General features: G+C 38.8%; 1 protein-coding gene across 7 annotated transcripts in view; it reads left to right on the top strand.

Moving 5' to 3' along the window:
- Positions 1–24,392, top strand: part of BTRC (beta-transducin repeat containing E3 ubiquitin protein ligase) — a 118,787-nt gene that overhangs the window by 6,644 nt on the left and 87,751 nt on the right. For 3 of the 7 annotated variants that reach the window (XM_074875148.1, XM_074875146.1, XM_074875153.1), the window contains exons 2-3: positions 11,391–11,459; positions 22,660–22,767. The exons of 1 other annotated variant lie outside the window; for it this stretch is intronic. In XM_074875148.1, coding sequence (XP_074731249.1) covers positions 11,391–11,459; positions 22,660–22,767 — 177 coding nt within the window. Of the gene's footprint in view, positions 1–4,834; positions 4,851–11,390; positions 11,460–22,659; positions 22,768–24,392 lie in introns of those variants that run through there. 3 more of the 7 variants (XM_074875151.1, XM_074875147.1, XM_074875150.1) reach the window with 3 other exon arrangements.

Here is a 24,392-nt window from a genome sequence, read left to right as displayed (position 1 = left end):
AAAATTTTCATGCTAAATTCAACAATGCAGATGGAATAAGCTGTTTTCTCACTTCCTTGACTGCTTGCATTGTGTTATCTCTAACCTCCACATGTGCTGGTGAGGTTTGTGTAATATTTAATCATTCTCAGTGGCAAACTTAACTAGTGTTTCTCATACTCAATATTTTCTTCAGTTTTTCTCATTTCCTCCTTCCTACAATTCAGGAGATGCTCAACAAGGTGTATTTCTTATGTATTTTAAGTGATTTTGCACAGAAGGGCTGAATGCAGTGTGTGTTTAGCTGTGGAAACTGAAAATGAGTTTGTAGCATAGCAGAGTCCAGTGGCTACAGCTAAATAGTAAGTGCTCAAAGTATAATTAATAAGCAATCAGACATGAAGCTGTTTTCTTGACAGGATGCTGATTAGTGCTGAGAAAAACTTAACTTTTTGATCTCACAGAAACTGTTGAAAATAAATATCCTGGGAGTTGCATTAAATATGTCCTGCTTATTAAACAATGATGCTTTCTAATGTCTCTGTATCTGAGGTCTTGAGGAACTCTGGTGTTGGACAAATACTACCCCTGCTTTGCAGAAGGAGAAAGCTGGAGCTCAGAAATTTGCCTGGGGTCATGGACGGGAGGAATTTGTGTTAGGGTCATATGGTACACTGATAACAGAAGACAGAGTAAAAAGAAACCAGTTCTTCCAATAGCTAGCCTTGTGCTTCTGACCACGTTTTGGTTAATTTTACAATTGGTTAGCCACCTGTTAAGATAACACATTTTATCATTAAACAAAATTAATTTTAAAAATGGCTTGAAACTGTCTGATTTTAATGGGATCTGAATATTCTTAGTTTTAATCTGCCTCATGAGGCTTGTCTTTCTTCTGGGAAGTACATTGTTACATCATTAAAATATCATCCCCTACTGAGAGAGAAATCGGTCCCATTCACTAAATGGCAATGCTGAAACAATGACAAGCATTTCTAAAAACTGCATTAAAATTCATTTTTTCTCTTTCATCTGCAAGTTCGTGGTTCTGTTAACCAATGGGTGCTCAGCCTGCTTGTAGCTATGTGTGCACAGCCAAATTTGTTAGCTGGGATGGCAGAAGGTTTGAGAAGCGGCAATGAAGACTTCCAGTTTTAAATTGTTTCACTTTTCCACAGTGATTTTGCTTGGAAACAAATGATTGATCATAATTTTGTGCTCTCTAGCTGCTGCTAGTCCTCCTCTGTACTAAGAATTGAGAAATGTCCGATTTAATTTTCCCTCTCCCACTGCTGAAACCTGGTCTGTGCATTCATCTTGATGAGAGCAGCAGGAAGGAGAGAATGAGGAAGAGAATGGGAAAGCTCAGCAAGGGGTCTTTCCAGTCTTCTCGAGGGAAGGACAGAAGTGTTTACAGTCTGTGAGCAGGAGCCATGCAACCTCTTGGCAGAATCCACTGGAGTAACCAGTTTGGACTAGCAGAAGCAAAGAGCCTTAGTGCTGGTTTATTTTCCTTCATCCCATGGTAAGAAGGGAAAAGTTGCTGGGACATGCTATGAAGAAATGAATTAGTAGTTCTTAAGTGCAGTTGTATGTTAGCAGGACAGTAATAAGTGTACTTGTAACTGTAGTCTAGATGGCCCATCTTCTTCAGATGCACCTGGAGCAAAACAGATCTGAAGAAGGTTGTAGAAAGGAAGTTTGGGAGATACCAGCCTGTACAGAACTCTGGTGTGTTTTTTCCATCAGTTGGCTTTGTGCCTACATGTGGATTCTCTCTGTTTGTAGGAGTCCTCTCTCTTGATGTTTCTGGCTAAGGACATAGTTATTCTTACAAATTGTGAGGATTTTTTTCAGATGTAGGAGGATGGATTAAATACTCAGGAGAAAGGTGATGGCTGTTTTTTCTTGGATACAAAGCAGGGCTATACTGTATTCTGACTAGACAAAAAAATCTTAATGTTTCTAGGCTTGCCCATATAGCAACCAAAACAGTCTCAAGTTGTTTCAGAGAAAAATAGTCTAGCATGAAAGTCCGTCATACAATATAGTCACTCTCCCTCTCTACACAATTTATTGTGAGAGCGATGCAGAATGGAGCAGTGTTTATGTGGGAGTTGCTTTTAGTTTATGGATAGTTGGCCTCGCATTCTGTCTGTTAAGAAGGTGCTGGCGGTTCTCCAGGGGGGTGGTTCATTGGGTCTGCTCAATGCCCTTCTTATATGCCAAAACTCTCAACAGCATTGAGAAATGCAGCCAGCTATCATTCATTTCCTGCAAATTAGAACAATGAGAAGTGGGTGTAGTCTTAAACGATGGATCGATCTTGTTTTAGAAGATGAGTCTTGGAAGTGTCTCGGCAGTTTTCTGAAGAAATCCAAACAATGTTATCACCCTCTTCAAATATGACAGAAGGTGTTTTCTGTTGCTAATAGGTTCAAAAGAACAAAAATCTACGTTCCCTGTTCATTTTCTTTTTGTAGCTTTTTTCGGTTTTTTTCTTCTTTTGACTGGGATGTCTCCAGTGAAGTGTGTGGCTTTTGTACTTTGTCTCAACTGTTGTTTATAAGCAAGCATAAATGTCCTGAAAATTTTTTGACTGACAAGAAGATATTCTTATATATCTGTATCTCACTGACCTTAAAATAAGACTTTATGCAAAGGCTAAACAGTATGGAGCCCATCATGAGAAGAAACATTTCTGCATGGGATTGGAACAGGTCTTGTGGAGCATGGGTTCAAGTCCGATACTGGCAGACAGCGTACTCCATAGTCTCTTTTGCAAGCTACTTAAAGCAGTTCTTAAGTGAATGGACTTTTCTTTGCTATGCCATTGTTGAGCTATTCCAAATTTTACTGCTTTGGAAGCTACAATTCTCATTCTTATTTTCCAGTTTAACTTAATTCATGGATAATACATTCTCATTTGTTCTTGTGCCAATGTTGTCCTTGAGCTTAAACAGCTCTTCTTGCTCCCCCGTGTTCATCTGCTTATTTGTGGAGAGCAATGGTATTCTCCTCTGAGCTAGATCTGGTCAGGCTAAACCAGCATTTTTTTGTTTGTTTGTTTTCTTTTTCCGTCGTAAGACGGTTCCTATAACTCTTGGTCATCTTAGCATATCTTCTTAAACAGCTGCAGAATTTTATTAATCTCTCTGGATCATGAGTGACCAGAGCTATACAGAATATTCCAGGAGAAGTTTTATTGATTCCTTGTATAAAGGCAGTAATCCTCATTTCTCTCTTCTAGGAATTTTTCACTTTATACAATATCCTACAGTAGTATTTGCCATCTTCATGGCTACATCTTATTGCTGAACCATCATTACCTAATGAGTAACATATCACAGGGCCTCTTCCCCTCTTCTCAGTTACTGAGCCCCTAGTTTATAATGGGAGCAATGTTACTTTTTAATTTATGTACATCTTGTGTTGGTTCTGTTATCCAGATCTTCAACATGCTGTGTCCTATGTATTTATGATGTCTCTTAACTTTGTCTCCAGACAATTTCATTAGCACATTGGTAATTCTTGGGGTTTTTTTAGCCACTGGTGAGAATGTTTTAACATTAATTTCAAGATTAATAATGGATTTCAAAAGGGATCAATCTCTGTACAGCTTGATGGTTCCTTTTTCAAAATAACCTGTGATCCTCTACCCTTTTTAGTTTCTTATCCTCCTTACAACTCTGGTATTAATCCTAATCCTCTCCATTTTAACTAGTAACTTCCTACATGTCGTCTATCAAATGCTTAACTACTTCTAATTTGTCTGGACTTCAGTGATCTTCTTAAAGAAGAAGATTGGGTTAGTCTAGCACTAATTCTAATTTGTTCTAAATTGGGAGCAGATTTACTTACGCCTCCCATGGTGACTGCTTCATTTTGGCAATAGTTATCAGTACTCAGTCTCAATAGATTTCCTTTCTTGGGAGATGGGACATACTGTTTGTTTGTGGTTTGTTTTGTTTTTCTGCTTTTTTAAGGGTTGGGCAGTCTTTTCTGCAACATTTTAGACTCATTCTGGTTAATGTTCTTACAGATACTTGTTCTGCATGGGGATGCTACCAGAGGCTGCTCGCTAGGTATCTTCAGCTGCTTCTGTTGCCCCCACTTTATTCTTGCATCATAGTCCTCCAAGACAGCAGGCTTCTTTGGTACTTCTTGTTTTAATGATGAGTTTCTTCTAGTTAAGCCAAGCAGACAAGCATTTATACCTTATGTCAGTTTCAAGGAGTTGAGAACTGTCATAGAGCTGAGCTCAGTACAGGGCATTTAGATCAGGAAAGGAAATTTAATATATCTTGGTAAGTACTTGGAACAATTAGTTTTGGATTCAAATTTACTTATGATTGGTGAATAGGTTCCACATTGTAATTGTAGCACGGTGCTTTGTGAGGGAAATGGGATAGAATGGTCATTCCTGCAAAAAGGAAGTTTTTTGGTTAGTTTATTGAATAGGAAAATGTTCGGCTTGAGTGCTAGAGTCTGCTCAGAAGATGAGAGTTTATTAGCTAAGCAGAAAATGTGGTTGAGTGCTGGAGTCTGCTCTTGAAAGCATTTCCATTTCTTTAGAAAAAAAATGGTATTCCTCTTACAAATTTGTCTGCTTAATGTGTGAACTGCAGATTTCCTTCCAGGGTAGTTGGCACAGACCTGCAACCCATCTCTTCTGCATGCTTTTTTGTCTGCTACCTAAAATTCAGCAGGAGATCAGGAAGGTGAAAGTTAGCACTGTAGGTCTTTTGCTGATTATGGAGATTGTAATTTTCCAGTCTTCTTAATTTTGTTCACCTTGGCTGTATTTTTTTCTCAAGTACAGGATTTTTTATTCCTGATGCTCTGAATCTCACTGAAAAATCAGAATCCAGGTGAGCTTTCTGACTTTTGTATGGACTTAAGAAAAAGAGACAAGATACTTAAAAGGTATCAGCTTAATTTTATTGATCTCTAGACAAGCTTCCAGCTTCTTCTATACATAATGCTTGCACTGTGAATGCCACTGTTCTTGCTGGATACTTACCTGGCACAAGTTCAGACAGTATCATGAGAAATGTAGCTTCTCTTTTCTTCACCACAGATCTTGCAGTCTTGAAGGAGGCTGAATATAGGACTTGAATTTCAGATGTGAAATGTCAAGTGGTTGTGAAATCAAGCAAGTTTTTACTTATGGGCATAAAGAAGGTCTCTTTACACTGCTATAGTAAGCATGTTTTCAGAGCTTGCTGTTACATTGTCCAGAGATTAATGGAGTGCTCTCACAGATCTCCATTTGGTTTTGAATACTGTAGCTTGGTATTCTTGTGAGCCCTTAAGAAGGTAACCAGGTGTTTCATGTTACAAAAGTAGTTTTCCTGGTAGCTGCTGCTCTTACAGGATATAAAAACTTGGGTCTCTTTATCTGTCAAGGAATATAAATAGACATTCTGCAGGGGGAGTTGGTTTTGAGCAGATCTTGGTCAACATACTCCAAACAGATTCACTGAAAAAGTAGTGTAGCCATGTTCACCATGTGCGGTGAATTCATTAAGTTTGCAGGCAGGAAGAGCTTACTGCTTGAGAGTGCTGTGTCCTTCTGAAGGAGTTTTTATCAAACTGCGAGATCTGACAGTCAGCTGGCTCAGTGTTTCTCACAAAGGGCACACTTAAATATTGGCAGCTTATGGTTTTAGAACCAGAGCACTCATGGTTTCCTATCCGAACAATAATGAAAGATTTTGAACTCCTGTCTTTGGTTTTGTTGAATTAGAGTCCACAGATCTAACTGTGCCTTATTTTGAGTACTGCTTTGGGCAGCAGACTAAGGTATCTGTTTGGGCCGTGAAGTTGTATATTGTGTAGTAGGAATTTAACTTATTGTTGTAATGCATACAAACTCATTAACAGGTTCTAGGCCACAGGGGTTATTTTCCTTTGCTGTGGAAGTCATCTCAACTGGACAATCTTCAGTGCAACTGGCCATGCCCTCCCATGTCAGTGACTGACAGATCTAATTCTGTCTTTGTAGCCGAGAGCCTGTTAGTTAATGGAGTTGTGAATATTGTTACTCAGAGGCAACCTCAGAGTATTAAAATGCATTATTCCTGTTCTTCACTTTATATTTATCAAACAAGGTGTTATATGTAATGAATAGAATGTTATCATCAAATAAATACTGTGTGTAGATCATAACTTAAAAGGAATGAAAAATATAAGTAGCTTCACTATTGTTTTGCAGTGACAGAGAGATGGGTTTAACTTGCCTCTTTAATCGAATGTGATGGAAATCCAGAGTGAATGTCCTCTCTGAGGGAAAAGGAAGTGTTATGGGTTATATGATCAGATTCATAAGATCCTTAGTACATATATATTTCATACAGGTCTCAACTCCCCCCCCCCCCATTTCTTCTTACATGGAAGCAGATGAAATGGAGAAGCAGCAGTACTGCCTTGCAAGTACCATAGTAGGTTTCCTTTTATAATTATCATTCTTGACATATCCTTTCTTATGGAAGTGAAGATGCAGATATTTAAGAACCCTTCTTGCACAAAAAAGCCCAATTTCCGCTCAGTACTTAATTAGCACTTGTTTATGACACGGCATCTGATTTGATTTTCAAAACAAATTGCACAGTAAAGAGGCTGATATTTAAACTGTATAGTAACCACAGCTCCAGCTGTGACTCAAATATTGTAAGCCTTCAGGGGTTGTGTTTAGGCTTAGAAAATAGGAACTCAGGCCTGTAATTAAATGTCCTCTAAAAATCAGCCTTTGTAGGGAAGGGAAGAGGGTACCACTGAATTTTAAATTACTGACTTGTTCTCAGAATTCATTCTGTTGTTCTGGGTCTTGCTAGGGACTGCAAAAATCAAATGGATTAAAAATGGAAGAGAGATTACTAAAGGAATAAAGTCAGGGGATGAGCAAAGTAAGGTATTCTGGCTCACGGGTTTATAGACAATTGCAATATATATAATAGTTTTAATATATGAGTAATATATAGATGACAAGTTCTGTGGCCACCAAGAAGACAAAAGAGAAAGTAGGCACTTCATACAGAGTAAAATTGCATTTCAGAACTGTGAATAAGTTGCTGATGGTTGTGGAATAAGCCATCTGCAATGATGGAAGGCTCATTTTTAAAGCAAGTCCTCAATAATAAACGTGAATGTCTTGGAAAAGGAAGTAGACAGGGTTATATTACAAATTAATCACTCACCTAGATAAAAATGTGGAATATTCACAAAATAGCATGATAGAAATTAGCAGTTGGAGTGCTTTCAGAGTAACTTTTTGAGGAAAGCAGACACTGCTGCGGCTATTGAAAAAGAGACAAGATTACCCTAGCAGCCTGACTGCTAGTCATGGAAAAGGCTAAGAGATGCTAAGAGAAAATACTATGCTTATGAGTGGTACTGAACCATAAGCATAAATGGTGTGTGCTCATGAAAATACAAAAGTAAGTAGATCTTGCTGGGCAATCAATTGTATGGCTGATAGAATTGCCTTGAATGGATCATATTTGTGGAAGATTTTAGTGTTGATTGATAAAATAGTACAGCTTTCAAACAAGGCAGTTGTCTGTCCCCCACATCTTTTAAAGGCTGGGGGAAGAGGGGCAATTTTGTTCTATTTTTTAGATTGTCAAGCATATATGGGTTCCTCTTCTGTCATTTTGTAGTTGTGTCTGCTGTCATTTGGATACTGAAATTCACAGAATCACAGAATTGTCTAGGTTGGAAAAGACCTTGAAGATCATCCAGTCCAACCATCAACCCAACATTAACAGTTCCCAACTACACCATATCCCTCAGCGCTATGTCGACCCTACTCTTAAACACCTCCAGGGATGGGGACTCCACCACCTCCTTGGGCAGCCCATTCCAACGCCTAACAACCCATTCTGGAAAGAAATGCTTCCTAATATCCAGTCTAAACCTTCCCTGGCACAACTTGAGGCCATTACCTCTTGTTCTATTGCTTATTACTTGGTTAAAGAGACTCATCCCCAGCTCTCTGCAACCTCCTTTCAGGTAGTTGTAGAGGGCGATGAGGTCTCCCCTCAGCCTCCTCTTCTCCAGACTAAACCACCCCAGTTCCCTCAGCCGCTCCCCATAAGACCTGTGCTCCAGACCCTTCACCAGCTCCGTTGCCCTTCTCTGGACACGCTTGAGTAATTCAATGTCCTTTTTGTAGTGAGGGGCCCCAAACTGAACACGGTAATTGAGGTGCGGCCTCACCAGTCCCGAGTACAGGGGCAAGATCACTTCCCTGTCCCTGCTGGCCACGCTATTTCTGATGCAAGCCAGGATACCATTGGCCTTCTTGCCACCTGGGCACACTGCTGGCTAGTGTTCAGCTGTCTATCAATCAACACCCCCAGGTCCCTCTCTGACTGGCAGCTCTCCAGCCACTCCTCCCCAGGCCTGTAGCGCTGCTGGGGGTTGTTGTGGCCGAAGTGCAGAACCCAGCATTTGGCCTTATTGAAACTCATGCAGTTGGCCTTAGTCCATCGCTCCAGCCTGTCCAGATCTCTCTGCAGAGCCTCCCTAACCTCGAGCAGATCAACACTCCTGCCCAACTTGGTGTCATCTGCAAATTTACTGAGGGTGCATTCGATCCCCTCATCTAGATCATCAATAAAGATGTTAAACAGGAGTGGCACCAATACCGAGCCCTGGGGGACACCACTCGTGACTGGCCACCAACTGGATTTAAATCCATTCACCGTTCAGACCATTTTAACCAGATGTACTTATTTAATTGCCTGTCTGTGCTGAAGAATACATTCCTAGAGGTCATTCACGACGTGCGTAGGAGAACCACAGAAGTTCAGAATTTAGGAGATTGATTGTAAAAGTTTAGCCACTGGTGAATCTATGAGATTTTAATTAAATTACACTTTTCTATCAGTGCTTGTGTTTGATGGGAATGGGGGCTCATTTGTGCAAATATCCCACTTTAATGGCACAAGCCACAGTATGTGGGAAGTGATATACTTCATACTGGTAAAACTTGCTTCTCTTCTATATAGTTTATTTTTTTTCTTAGGTGAGGGTAGATTTATCAAATGTAGAGGAGACATATCTCACTGAGAGGATTTTGCAAATACTGTGTTGAGGGATGAGTGATGGGTCTTAATTTCTCCTATTTGTATATTTAACTTGTCAGCATTGAAAAATTGAGTTTACAGTAGCTGCTAGTCTGCTGATTACTTTTATTGGTAATAATCAAGCAACATTTATGTTGAAGTCACAAAGAACTGGTGTTGGTAAGAGCTGTCTAAATAGAAATACAGTGTTATCTTTGATATTGGAGACGTGCATGAGAGTAATCTTGTTGATTGCAGTAGATCTGTTAAAACACATATTTGCAGGACCAGGGTCTTCAAATTAAATGGTTTAAATCAATGTCTTACATCAGTTACTCAAACTACTCTGGACTGATGGGTTTTACAAATGTTAAGTAGCTTCCCGATCCTAAGAGAAAGCTTGGCTGTTATCCTTTAATTTGTAGGTTAGGTGACAGAAACAGAAAGAAATGAAGTAATTTTTCACAATTTGTTATGTGAACCTGGACAGATCTGAGACTGGTATTCAGGTCTGTTTACTCGTGACACTGTGATTTCAAAAGATCATTATTTCTGCTTGTTTATGAAGGCTTTTTTTTTCCTTTATAGGCATACTGTGCTGTGTTACTTTGAAAAAGCAAATGAAGCACTTGAGCCAGAAGTAAAATGTGGGTTTCTGTAGTGTTCTTGCTAGATATGTAGCACTTCATATTTTCAAAGCATGTAGAAATGTCAGCAGTTCCTCTCAGCAAACCTGTGAGGTGGGTTAAATGAGTGTTGTCCTCATTTTACAGTAGTAGAGAGACTAACCACCCATGAAGTTAGTGCTGAAGTAAGGATTAGATCTCAGAGCATGATGCTTCTAGCTGTGTGTGAGAAGTCCCCTAAAACATAGTTTGTTAATGTGTTAAGCACTGCAAGTCCAAGCTCAGCAGGTGAATGCAGTAACCAGATATACTTGACTTTAATTTATCAGCTATAATGGTGGTTATTACAATTCATGTTTAACTGAGATTACTGGCTAGGACACCAGGGCATAATCTTACTATGCTTTGAAAGATTTAGGAGGATTTAAATTCAAACTGGAGAGAAGCAAAAATAACTAATGTTCAAAGTATATTATAAAATCCTGTATGTGTACTTCTCTTTAGAGGCAAGATTTTAGTCTGTACTAGTAGTTATTTTTCTAAGTACAAATTCTAAGGCTGGACTGCCTCCCCACCATGGCTGTGAAGGTTTGTCATTCAGTGGTCACATATTTTTCTTCTCCACCCAGTTGTATTTTTTTAGTGTTACAAGTACCAAGGTGGACACAGTTTGTACAGACTAAATATTGTGTTGACACAAGAACAAATGGGGTAAACTCACCTTGAATAGAGCCATTCTGAAAATGAGAAGGATTTTTTTTTTTTTTTTTTCCAGCCTTCCAGAAGGAGTGGTAGGGGCACACATCTGCTGGTTTGAAGGGGAAGTACAGTGAATTAAGAAAGGGACTGTGAAGTAGTTTCCAGGAATAAGATAAATCTCTAGACTTGGTGTCTGTGGATGTTCTGTCTGGTCCTGTTGCTTACATGTGATTTTAATTTCTAAGCATCTCCTTTTGCGGGAGGGAAGGGGGAACAGCTGAATCCACTTGATTGTGAGAATATCTTCAAACTGCAAGTGAATGTCATGACAGGCAGTGTTTCATTTTTTTTGTTGCATACTTTTTTCTGGCTGTGAGTTGTGCTATATATGTTCTGTGCTTCCAGAGCTATTGGATGTCTTGCCTTTTCCTCAACTTGATAAAGCATGAAAATGATAAATGGGGAGGAGGTTATATTTGTCTATCAGTTTGGGGCATAATTTATGGCTGTGTGTGAGTATAGTTTCCTGTTACTCCAATATTAAGACTGCACCTCTTCAGGAATTTTCCTTAATCTTCTCTTGTTGTCCAATGTCTGGTTGGACCATGTTGAGGATGGTAACTGTAAAAACACTCTCATAGCTTGACTACTGCTGGTTTGACACCATTTAGCTTTATATAGTGGCAAAAGCATTAATGACCATTAGACTCTGCTACTGCACCCACTGCAGAGGCTGTGCTTATTCAAGCATTTGTGTGAAAATTTTAAAGAAATACCTATATATACTGAGTTGAAATGTAAAATGATAGAAATCATAAAAATGGTGGTAACTTTATTAGAAAAGTGTTCTTAAAGCAGCTGATATCAAAGGAGTAAACAAGAACTAATCTGGGGACTAAACCTTCATACGTGGCTTAAAAAAATCTGCGTTGTTTAAAATGCTCCAGAATTTAGACTTAGGCTAGCTAGGTCCCAGTGTAAAAGGAGGTCTCTCTTTATGTCTATTCTCTCCTAGCCCCGAATACACATGCCAAAAGATGGATTCCAACTTATATCTTCTGGATACCAAGCATGGCTAAAGCAGGTTGGACTGTATTATTGTTATTCATCTCATGTGAGGGACCGTGTTGGACACCTGTGCTTGTCTCATTAGTGAAGTACATAAATGAGGGTGTAATGAAGTTACAGTGCCATGTTAGCTGATACCCCTCATAGCCATCACTGTTCTGTGTTTATGCATGCTGTGTTTGTATAACATTTTCTCACCAGTCTTATGAATGTGCACTTCCTGTAAATAAAAGTTCAAAATGCAGTCACCTGGAAGCAAAAAGGGTCAGAGTCTGAAAAGAAATCTGCAACGACAGCTCGAATTACAGAATTAAAATGGGCCTTCAAACACAAAGCTGCATGGTGGTGGTGCTGGTAATAATGGGGAGGCCACTGGGTTAAAACTCAAGAGAATTGCGTCTAGCATCTAATTCAGATCTGCTTGGGTGAAACAAGTATGGACACTTACTCACATCACATAACAATTGTGCAGTTTGACACAATCTGACACTGTGGGGAGTCCCCACTCGGAAGTGGCCTAGCGCTATATTACTCTGGCTATTATTAAAGGCCAGGCTTTAGATGTCTCAGCAGTCTGCCTCTAGCAATTGCTGTCAGCTTTTCACTTTTGTGAGTGAAAAATCCCCCTTTGGAAAAAAATAGCTTAATTTACAAATTGCCTGTACAAATCTCTTCTTTCATGAAGATACATGTATGATGAATCCTGTGTCCTTGATAATATGCAGCTTAAAGTTGCTGTTTTTGTAGAAAGCCAGAATGATTGTGTTGTTATGGCAACAAAAACTGGAAATATGAAAACAGCACAGATAAGCTGCATCCTGTTGTCGTGGCAACTGGAGTTGTGAAATGATGAAACATGGTGGTGAAGGGATCTATGGTACTGTGAGCCCAACACAAACAAAGAGCCAAGTCACTAGAGGAGTGGGAGAGAATGAAAAACTATAGCAAAACACCTTAAACACAAGAGTTTCATTGCAGGTGCTAACAGGATGGCTTTGATTCTCTCCAGTCTTGTCTCAATAGTACAAGTAGTAAGTAGTAACTCGTTTGTGCAAGTTGCTTACTGCTGTCAGCTTACATTGACTTCTGTGAAGAGCTTGAACACCTGTAAGAAGATGGGCATCAAGTCCTGTATTATATTTGCAAACCATTTCTTTGGATGAGTGATGTGTTGCAAAGGTGTAGCATGCTTTGGAGCTTCTTTCCGAGAGACCATTCTTCTCTCTCTCTCTCTCTCCAAGTCCACGCTAGTGAAGGTCAGCTGGGACATTGAAGCTGATGTTTTCATGTTTTCTTGATTTAAACTTTGCTGGGCTGGAGGCAAGGTGTCTCGGAGGAATCTCAACTCTGCAATTATTGTCTTGCAGAGCTCAAGTTTGTTGACCTGTGGGGCATGGCATCAGTTTCTGTTTCTCATGTGGTAGATTGGGAGAACAATAGGAAGAGGATTGTGTGGCTGTTCTGTTTTTCTTTTATGTCTGAGATAAACAGAGCTGCATCTGTTGTGGCTATGTTATATTACCAGTGCTCTGATGCAGGTGGGATATATGCTTTTTTGACTCTGAGAAATACTGAGGAGAGGGGAAAAAACCCAAAATGCTCAGTTAGTGAATTTTCCAAGGAGACTTTCACATATAGGCAACCCCAAATAATAGAAGAACTTACACTGTTTAAAAAATATTTTTCCATGTGGCTGCTTTCCTTTTGGTTTTTAGTTTATTGTTTTCGGTTTTAAAGTCTTTATCTTAAATCTTCTTACTCTTCCTTGATCCAAGGAAGAGTTACAAACCTGAGCTTGTGTCATTAGCAGATGCTGTCATGGAAATAGCTTTGCTATTCCAATTTCAGTGCTGGGATTTCACCCCAGGAAGTATGCAGGTAAGGGAGTTGATACAAAGGGTGGAAACTTTTGATCAGAAGAAAGAGCTCTCATGAGAAGCAGAGAGATTAAGTTTTTTGAGGTGAGACTGGTTTGGTGTAGAATATATACCAAAGGTTCTCCTGTAGTATTCTTTAAAACCCTATGTTGGCAAGAAAGCCATGTTTGATGTATTTAAAAGCAGCAATCTACATATGCATCCACATGGAGTGGTGTCTATGCATCAGGTTTATCCTCTTGGTGTCTGTGTTTTTAACAGGATCCTAATGATTTTTTTTTTCCCCTCAGCACAGCTGAGTATTGATCTGCTGCCTGGTTTATACAGAATGTGCGAAGTATCCCAGTAACACATTGTATTAATGTGGGCTAAAAGCAGTTTATATTACAGATGAGGTGGAGGAAGATGGAGTTCTGCAAGACTGGACACATACTATAAATATCCATAAAACTGACAATTTTATCTAAAATCAGTGCTGGCTGGATTTGCGTATTTTCAGCCTACTTAAACTGGAGATAATAGTTGAACACTACCTGAGCATGGGTCGCCCACACTGATGCCATTACCCTCTGCCCTTTAATGGCAGGTTTTTATATTTAACGTTGCTGTGCTGTAGTGGAGAGCTGCATTGTGTTCCTATGTGGGCTAGAGGAAATACAATACCAATGGCCATAAATACATGTTGCTTTAAGAATAGCATTTTAAGTAACCTGCAAAGCTCTTTTTACTCTGTTTCCTGTGAGATTATCTTTTACAAAAAGGCAAACACCTACAAATTTATTCAGCCTTGATCTTCGTTTAAGCCTTTCTTTGAATGGCAGCCTTGTGCTGCTAGCAGTCTGTAACATCCCATTGCCTAGATGCTGACCCTTTGAAGACAAGCTGCAATTGACTTCTGAGGGGAAGAAGGGGGGGGAATGTTTGTGTATAAATATGATCAATAGACATGACTTTCCAATTCCTTTATTATATTGACACCTGCTATGATTTAAGCCAAACTGTGAAATTGGGCAAATTAAGCTCTTAATTAGCTGAAACACTTACAAAACATTATTTTGATTACATAAATGGGGAAGTTAGAAGTATCATTTTAGGTGGCTTGTGAAACATGGTAATTCAGAGTTAAAGCTAATCCCTTCCCTTCGCATACAGTTGTGTAAGTATGCATCACATAGGATATGTAATATAATGCACTCATCTGAGCCTTTCTGCCTCCCACTGTCTTTTGGAGTAGAATTTTTAGAGCCAAGTTATAAACCTGTAAATGTGTTTTATGCTGGAAATTCTTGGTGCTACCTTAACTAGATTGGTACCAGCAAAGGCCAGTATAATCAAAACAAGGCACTTCAGATATTAATGGTCTGCACTTCAGTCAAGTCAGCTGGAAAAGAGAGTGTAAAAACCAGGAATGTGGTGAAAACAGGATTCTTCCACTAGAATTGCACTTTCCTAGGAGAAAAATGCAATGATTCTGGAAATATCTTGGGTTTGTAATTTTGTCATTTAACTTCTAAAATATATATTCTATTTTCAGTGGATCCATATGCTTTTTAAAATTCAGATACTAATTCTTTGAGTGGGAAGTAGAAATAAGCTTTCTTTCTGCAGTTCATTATTAATACTTGGCACTCATAGTACTTCGAGAGTGCAAAGTGCTATGCAGACATATCAGTTATCCTTGAAACACTTTTGTGTGGTAGGTGCATAACATAATAATCTTGAGAGATTTTATGGAATTAAATAAAACTAGAGATGAGGGAGAATCTAATGAAACCTCCATTTCATCTCTCCACCAGTGTAGGTTTGTTCTCTGCAGTTTGTGTGATGGAAATCTAGACCAAAGATGCAGAAGTTCCCAAGCTGAAGAGGCTTTCTTAGAGTAGGGTTGGGTATTTTTTTAAAGCCTCCTAGTTGTTCAGGTTCAGTGATGGTTAGGCAGTCGGTATATTGCTCTTTCTGCTTTTTATTATAAAGGTGATGATTCACTGTTCTCTTCTTGGCTCCTTATTGTTTCAGTTTTTGGTGTTTATATGTCACAGCTTCGTAATTAAGGATACACTCAGTCTCTGACACCTCTCTCAGGCAGGCTAGTTCTATTGTCCTTGCTGTGCAGATGCGGAACTGAGATGCTGCGTTACTCTGCCCAAACTCATGCAGAATGCCTGTGTCAATTATTATGCCATAAGAGATAAATCTAAGATTTAAAATTGTTTGAATTTGCTGCAAAATCAGGCTTTGGACATGATGGAGATTAATAGCAACTTTTTTTTTTTTGATTATGAAAGAGCCTAATGCTTTTGGTCTTGTAAGATCTCCATTTTAAGCCTTAATGCTTTAGACCTTGGTGAAATTGCTTTTAGTGAGTTTGGGTAGGTCTTGCTTTTTAACACCACCATCTTTGGTGTTGCTTAAAGAAGTGCACACAAGTCTCTGCATGTTGTACTCCTTAAAGAAGGTATGACATCTGAATCTTAAAGCTCTGCAGGTGTACTGGTTTAGATTTATCAGCTTCATGGATTAAAGAGCTATAATTATGAAAACATTAGTATTGTCTAGTTCAGATATGATCTACACTAGTTCCCTCAAGCACTTGGCAACTGAGGATCTTGTACACCTTATAGATGAGAAGTTGGCTCCTTTCTGGGGCGTGTAATTTCTGTTGATCTGGAATCCCGGAGGTTGAACTCCAGTAACCACTCTTTGGGGAAAACATTTCTTCACAAACATTTACCTAAAAGCTGTGATTTGATCCTCCCAGATCCCACTCAGGTAGGAAATTGTTTGGATAATCTGAATGTGTAAACCCTTTCCTATGTCCCTTATCTTTGATATTTAAGAGTCGCTAGTGAACTGGAATCTCGTGTAAAAAGTTACTTTAAGCTAGGGAGTTACCAGAAAATTAGAGAAGAATTTGCATAATATGTATGTTAAGGAAAATTTACTGAGCAATTACATGAAAAGTGGGAGGCTGAAGGAAAAGGAATCATTTATAGCAGTTTGAGCTGTATGTGCACAGCAAAGCTTGCCTGCCGAATGTAGTAACCCCCGCAGCCAGAGGGTGAAGGGGAAAACCACTGCACTGAAGTCAGTGATCAGTACTGGGGTAAGAAGTCCAGTATTTCCTATGTTTGGAATCTAGAAAGAGTGCTATAATTTGAACCCTGGTAGCGTGTTTCAGCTTCTGATTTGTGAGACCTAATTGTTTTGAAGACATATACTACAGTTGTCCCAGGAACATATTCTCAGCTTTCTCGAAGTGAGGTATTGAGTTGCTTGATTTGCAGTTCTTGAAAATGCTTCAAGGGTCTTTAGTACAATAGCTCGATTACTTTTATTATAGCAAAACAGGAGTGCAAACCACTTTTAATCGTCCTCATACATGCTTGTGGAAATGTGACCAAAATGTCTGAGCATAATAGAAGCTGAGAAATTGTGAAGAGCACTGGGTATGACAGCAACTGTGTGTTGCCCTTCACAATTCTGGTGCACTATGTGCCAGCCAGAAGAGCTGATGGTTTGTGGGCTAGTTCAACCCTGAGAGATCCCTCTCATGGTCATACTCCAAGGAGTGCTGTAGTTGCCTCTTTATTTTATAAATTCATTTTCTTAGAATGGAAAGACTTTCAAGAAAAACTGCCAGTGACAAAGAAGGTCAGAATTACCTTGTTTTAAGTGCAGGGAACAGTGGTCTGGGGTGTAAGGAGGCATAAATTTTAACTGTATGGGTTTTGGCCGTTGTTTTTGGCTTAATTAAGACTTACAGCTTTTAACATTTTTCTTACTTTCAAATGAAAACAGACAAAAAACTTTTGGAGAAAGTTATAAAAGTATTAATTTGCTCTGAGCCGTGCTAGTCTCTTTGGTAAGTTCATAATTATGCAGGATTTTTTTTTTTTAAATGGGTATTCTTGTCTCTCAGGTATATAACTGCACCATAACTGGTAAATCTGTATTCATATGTTAGGGTTTTTAAAGGCATATTATTTACACAATTCACTGGAATGGCTCCTTTGAAAGCTGGGTGGCTCTCTCGTGTAATTACATATTTAGTATGCTTTGTATCCACTGTTGGGATAGGGGGGAAGAGAAAAGAAAAAAAAAGCCCCACAAAAAATACTAAAACCCCCAGAATATTCTCATTCCATTCTTGCAGGTTTTTTTATGAAGTTATCATGTACCTTCTTCTCAGATAAGAACCTTATATGATCAAGCGCTACCCAAGCTAAAAAATGAAATATGTATGGCAGGTTTTTTAATTGTCAAAGTACACAAGGTGCACTGGGAATTTATTTTCTGTTTTTATACCTATATCATATATATTTAATCAAAGAGAACACCTCTCTGAAAGTAGAGGGAAAAGTAGGAGATACCTTTTCATTTTTATGTATGTGAGAGGTTGAAAGGATGAAAAGCGGACCAAAGAAACGAACCAAAATCACTTTTTAGCCAGAAGTAAATTTCGGGAATTGTTATTAAGTTCCATGAGAGGAGCATTTGTAATGTAAATAGCAGCTGCCTTATCTGATATATTTCATACAATGTATTGTATTCTGTGGTGACAGGAACAGTGCACATTGGGTGCAATGCGAAAGTGATGTGTGTTGTATTTTTGGCATTGGCTTAGTTAAATATGTGGCCAAAGAAAGAGGAACTGAGTGGGACTGAAAAGTATTGGGGTTTGTTCTCCCATTTGTTGTGTTATACTATGAAAATAATTGTGAATACTGGAAATCCTAGTAACACCTTAGCATGTGTTTGATAAAGCATTGTAAAGGATCAAAATTCCTAAGGGATATTTCCTTACTGCGAAAGAGACTTTCAGGGAGAATTGTACTTGCCAGCAATCCCATATTTGCTTTCTAAATTGGAGGAAAAAAAAAGAGGTGGGAAGAGATCTGTCTCCTCATATCAAGCTCAGGTCTGGTGTATATAGTTTATAGAGCATCCCTTATGTTTTATCTGCTCCAGTTTGGGTGATGGAATTTCTAGCACTTCTTTGCCTCTCTTGTCCTGGTTTTTGTAATAGTTACAACTTGTGTTTCTGTTTTTCTTTGTACAACCTTATCCAGTTCCCTGGCTTATGATCAGCTGGACCAACCAGAAAAAGCCCTGTTTCTCTGTCTTTAAACTCTTCAGCTCTTGTCAACATGTGTCATGTTCTATTTATGATCCTTAATGAAAATATTGGGTGAACAGCATCTTAATTCCCATCTCCCAAGAGAAGTAGAAATTGTTATTGGCTTATCTTTAGAGTTCAACTGCATAAAGCACTGGACACTACTATAAGGGAAGTAATTCTGAACTAGGAAAGGATTGAAATAGATGTGGTTGGCAGCTGAAATTAATATTATGTACAATTGACCAAAAACAGTCCCTTGGAAAAAAATTGGGTTTCCTTTTTGGCTTTGCCACTAACTTGTGAACATGTGCAAAAATATGTTAGGCTGCCTGTAAATCAAAGGTGTTTTAGGCACACAGGTTGTCATAAAGTTGACTGCAGTGTTCAGATAGGGATAAGAGATTATTACAATTTATTATGTTAAATGCACCACAATTAAAGACAGTCATTCTGTAGTACTGTCTTAATTTCTCCAAAGTGTTTATAAAGACAATATCCATAAACTATTGTTTGATTTTTTTTTTGTTCTTGTTGTGTTACAGTGAGTTTGTGTTTTCACACCTGTGCTCTATATTTGTAAACTGTAGTAGTCCAAGAACTTCTGTTTTTTCCCATGTAGACCCACTTAGTTTTACAGGACAAGGTGATATATTTCTGACCTGTAACACAATTTACTAAAACTGTGTTAGTTACCCCTAGTATATTGTATTTGCTGAAGGACTAGAAGAGAACAAATTTGATAAAAAAAAAAAAGTCTGAAATGATAATGTATAATCTTGTAATGCAGTAGCAAGTAAAGTAAATGACCAATTTTTAGCACTGGCAAAAACTTAGCCATTGAGTATGTATTGAGATTTGTCTTTAGGACATCAAATAATTGGAAGAGAGGGTAGGCTATTAGAGGCAGAACTTCTGATGTAGTCAAAAATGTTCTTGCAATATAGTTACAAGAATAATTGAATAGGTTAAAATACAGCTTCACTTCAGCTCATGGTTACTGCCCACTCAGCTCACCCAGTGCCTGTGAATGCTTCTAGCCTATTTTAATTCAAAATAAGGCAAGCCCATTTTAATCACTGGTGGAGCAGCTGGTATCAGCCTCTGTCAGAAGGAGGATGCTGGTCTTGTTTGAAACTGTATTCCCTGTATTTCTTTAGTGGGGAAAATATACTTCAGGGTTCAAGGAATAGGACTTAAAAATCAGTTGGAAAAAGAAATTGTGTTTTTTGTCAAATAATTCCCTGTCTTATGCCACTCAATGTGTATTAAAGATGCTTAGCTTTTATAAATAAAAAGCTTTGCGTCTCTGGATCCAAATGTTGTGCAGACGTCCAAAGTTAATGCAGTCGGGAGTCAGGAAGGTAGGCAGACTGCTGCATCCTGGCCCAGCACTTAGCAAGCAATATCAGCATCCCCATTTGGCAGTATTCCAAACGCTGTGCCTCTGTATCTTTGTTTTGAAGAATCAGTGTAGATTGACTTGAGTTCAGGAGAGGATTTTGTCAGTCAGCTTTCAAGTAGTGAATGTTGGGGCCAGTCCCTTGTTTGTGGAGCTGACAGTACAAAAGTGAGTGTTTGACACGTGGCTTGCTCAGTGGATGGGGATAGAAGCTGTTGAGATTTTTCAGAGATCAGGCTGTAAATGAAGTTGTTCTGTTGGGTCACTCATCTGATTTACACACAAGCTGTTTCTATTGAAGCACCTGGGGCCTTTTGTTCATGCTTGTGAATAAGCCTCTTTCAGTCACCAACAGTAATTTAGCGTCTCTGCTTCCTTCAATAGGTGAAAGGCAAGTACAGGAATGACATTTTCTCCCACACTGTGTGCAACTTCACACTTATTTTTTAAGATAGATAACAGAACTGTGCCAGTAATATAAATTTTACTATATACTGGGGCAGATTCAGAAGTCGTCTAAGGTGTTGGTAATTATTTACCACATACTTCCTAATTCTGGAATAATAGTAAGCAGCAGGAGTGCATGTGTGAGTAATGATGTCCTCTGTAGGTAGAGCGTTCTGCAGAATAGACCTCCAATGTTTTCCTTTGTTATTGTGGCAATTTTAGAGGAAGACATTTCATTATCTTGTAAGTGCCCTGGCACAATGGAGTACCCTACCTGCAGCTTGTAGTGACTGACTTGAACCATAATCTCCCATAAACTTTGAGGCAACATAAACTTGCCTTTCCACTGACAGAGTGGTCTGCATGCCTCTGTACCTTTCCGTGCTTCAGTCAATATAAATACTTCAAGTAACTTATTTTATCTTGTCAATCAATTTTAATGGCAGTCAGCTCTTTGAGTTCATTATCACAGCACGAAAACTTGAACCAGCACAGAATATAGGAAAGTTTGAGAAGAGGGAAGAAATGACTGGGGCAAGACTTTGATAAGTCTGTATGCAAAAAAAGAAAAAAAAAAAAAGCACCCCATATTTATTTTGTGTTTATGTTATGAATCCTAGGATGGGGAATGGTGAGCAGCTGATGCTTACCTATTGCATTTGGTCTGCATCATCAGAGGTACCATGTTGTAGTATCTCCTGTCTTACTGTGACATTCTTGGAGAGTAATAAACAACTTTAAATGTATTATTAAATTGGTGAAATGCTTAACCATAGATGTCCACTTTATCTGTTTTTTTTAAGGCTGATTGTCACAACAGCTTTTAATAGCTGCAATTACATATTACATTACAAAGAAAAGATGCTGGCATTTGGAAATTTTTTGTATGTGAAAGTATTTTTTTGGGGGGGAGGTTAGGATGGCAGACAAGGAAGTATGGCTCAGATTTTAATACTATGGCTGTAATTTTTTTGTCTTCAGGAGGGGCATTATCTACAAATTCATGTGATGTGTAATACTATGAAGTATGGAAGTTCTCGAGTTTCAGTAACTTTGTAAAGTGAAGAGGTTTTTTTAAAACAAAAATGAAGCGAGGAATTTATTTTTAGGTATCATAAACTTCTAATAAGCACATTTGTATAGGTTATGTTCCCCAGCAGTCTTTTAATGCTATTTCTGGAACAGCAGTGTAAATTGCAACAAAGTACAGCAAAGAACATGGTGATAGACAGGGTTAATCTCTCTGGCTGTCTGCACAGTACCAGATTATGGATGTTGGTGATCACCTTTCTGCTCTTCCAAGGATGGGTTATGTTGCTCTTACGTACTAATTTAGTGCAAGATTGTGCAAGGTTTTCTAGCCCTCAAGAGCAGCAAGAAACGGTGGCTCAAAAGGCAGCTGTCATTTCATACCCATTCCAGCTGCCCTTTCCACTCAGATTTCCTCCCAACCCCCCTTTAAAAAAAAAAAGGGGGGGGGGAGGATTGCAAAAAAGAAGAGTATGAGGGTTTGAAATCTCTAGCATCGACTCTATCACATCCTACAGTTTTCATAGCTATCTGCCAATTTAAAATATACTTGTTTTTTCCTGCCTTGCCAGTAATTAGACAAATGCAGCAGTGTTTATGGCATCAAAAACTCTGAGGCTGGTAAAAGCAATTGCTATCATAATGCATCCCTAAATTTAATAGTAGTGGTGTAAAATGAACAAGCAACTCTCTATATTTCAGGGGGTAATGGCTTTAACCATCAAAATGGCTAGTATTTTCCTTGATTGGCTGCTTTGGCTCCTTGTTTGTATTTGTGTTTGGAGGAACAGAATCAATTTATTATAATAATTGTATTTTATTTAACGAATAACAAGGCAAGCAGAAACATGAAACTCCTATAAAGTATCACCAAGTTCCTATTAACCTTGGTTTGCGGGTTTTTCCTTTTATCCCCTTCACAGACAAAACACAAACCTTTTCTTTCCCTGCCAGTATTACACTTAAAGTTGTCATTTCCTTTTCTGCTTCCCTTGCAAAATTGCTTGCTTTGTGTTGTGCCTGGAGCGTAGCTGTGCATGGAGAAGAGGTCTGATTAATTGGAAAGAAACTTTTTGTACTGGAAAAACTCACACATTGGTGTAGAAAATGATCAAAAATTTACTTTCTTGATCCATAGTGCCTTTTTCTTGATACTTACTATGACATCTATAAAGCTTCTCTCAAGGAAAAGACTCATCAGCAGTTTGTGTTCTCTTAAAGATGTCTCGGTCTTTAAGGCCAGGTGCAGTTGTGTTGATGCCGTTTGGCTAAACCTTGAAAGTTCCTGTAATCTGTGCCATCCTGTCTCATACAGTCCCATCTCATAGTTGTCCTTTCTCTGCAGTGCTCTATGCCCAGATCTCTGTGGCTGGGCTGCTCCAGCCTGGCGGACAGCATGCCCTCGCTGCGATGCCTGTATAACCCAGGGACTGGCGCACTCCCAGCTTTCCAGGTACTTTCTGTCTCTCCACACTCCTTCTTTTCTCTCCATCTGTGTACGTGTGCATCTCCTTCTTTACTTGCTTGCTTTATCTCCATTTGTTCTGCTTCATACTGTATGCCTCTCCTGTGTCATTCAGATCTCTGGTATTTAAACCCATCTTGTGTAGATTCAGGGCAGCTCAGTGCTGGGGCGTTTCCATTACTTCAATATAATATAATTATTTTGTCTAAATTGGCTTGGTACCATCATCTCTTCCATTGACTTTCAATTGTGTCAAAAATATACCACTTAATTGTATTTGGCAAACAGTATCTATCACACAGTTTCCAATCTGGTTATTCATGCAGTGATTCCCCTATCTAAATTTTCTGTATGCCACTTAGAGGACTGAGGGGGTGGGTTCATTGCCATAGTGATAATTGATACCAGCATTTGTTTACCTCAGGTTTGTTAGTGGTAGTCTGGACATTTTGACTACAGAAAATTATTGTACAAGTAAGCTGTCAATCAAAAGGCAAATAAAGGAAACCCGTTTTTTTTAATTTGGTCTCTGAATTTGTTAGATTCAAGCTTTTCTCTGTCATGAGACAGCTTTCTGCCAAAGAGGTTCGTTCAGACACTTTGACCAGTGAATCTTACAAAATGCAGACACTCTCCTGTGGGTAGAGAGCGAGACAGCTATTGGGTGAGCTTATAGAAACCTAGACAAGGCCCTTAGGATCATTGCAAGCATTTTACGATGACGTGGATATAAACAGCAGAGACTGGGCAGCAGAGATGTTATGTTAATGTTGGATACTCTGTCTCTGAGATGTGTGAACTGCAGTGACCGAGGGACCTCAGGAGTATCTCTGTAGAGAGAGTGCTTATTGGAGCTCATGGTAGCATGAACGCTTACTTTGAGGTTTATGCTGCTGGATTATGCTACTGCTGACTTAACCTGTGGCAGAGAGTTTTATTCATCAGCATCTTGCAAAACTAGACATAATAAATAAGCTAGAATCTTCCTGAAATTTTCAGTCATTTTGGTGAAAGTTCATTATCTGCCTCTAAAGAACAGCCTGCAAAGATTATTTTGAATTTGACTTCTTGCTCACAGGGCTAGGAGAGTACTGTGGAAATAATCCTCTCAGTCTCTGGGGAGGTTTAAGTATCTTGCATCATTTTGCTGCAACTCTTTTTGCTGACCCAGCAGTAGCACTGATGGACTCTGAAAGGTGTCCTGCCAGGCCTCCTTTGCTGAAGCAAGCTTTTAGTGGAGCTTTTCATGGGGGAGGGGAAAGATGACTTTTTATTAGTTTAAGAGGACTCTGGAGACAACAGGCAGAGTTTAGACTCCTACTTTTAATCCTGATTTGCATAATTTGACTAAATTGGATGGGCCTCATTTTTGGGCTTTCTGCTGCTGAATAAATCTCAGATCTCTTTAAGCTCAGGTTTTGGAGAACCTTAGCAGTATTTTTATAAACTCAAACTGGGACTCCTTTCTTTCTACTTTGAATTATTTTTGATTACTTGAAATAAGCATATATTATGAAGGGGAATGGAAATTAGCCTCTTTGAGCTCAAGATATTCTTGCTAATGATAGATATGAATAATAACTTTCCTACTAATGCAGCGCATTGATATTTGG

This window comes from Strix uralensis, chromosome 7 (assembly GCF_047716275.1).
Source record: "Strix uralensis isolate ZFMK-TIS-50842 chromosome 7, bStrUra1, whole genome shotgun sequence".
NCBI lineage: Eukaryota > Metazoa > Chordata > Aves > Strigiformes > Strigidae > Strix > Strix uralensis.
This window is presented reverse-complemented; position numbering and strand designations above follow the sequence as displayed.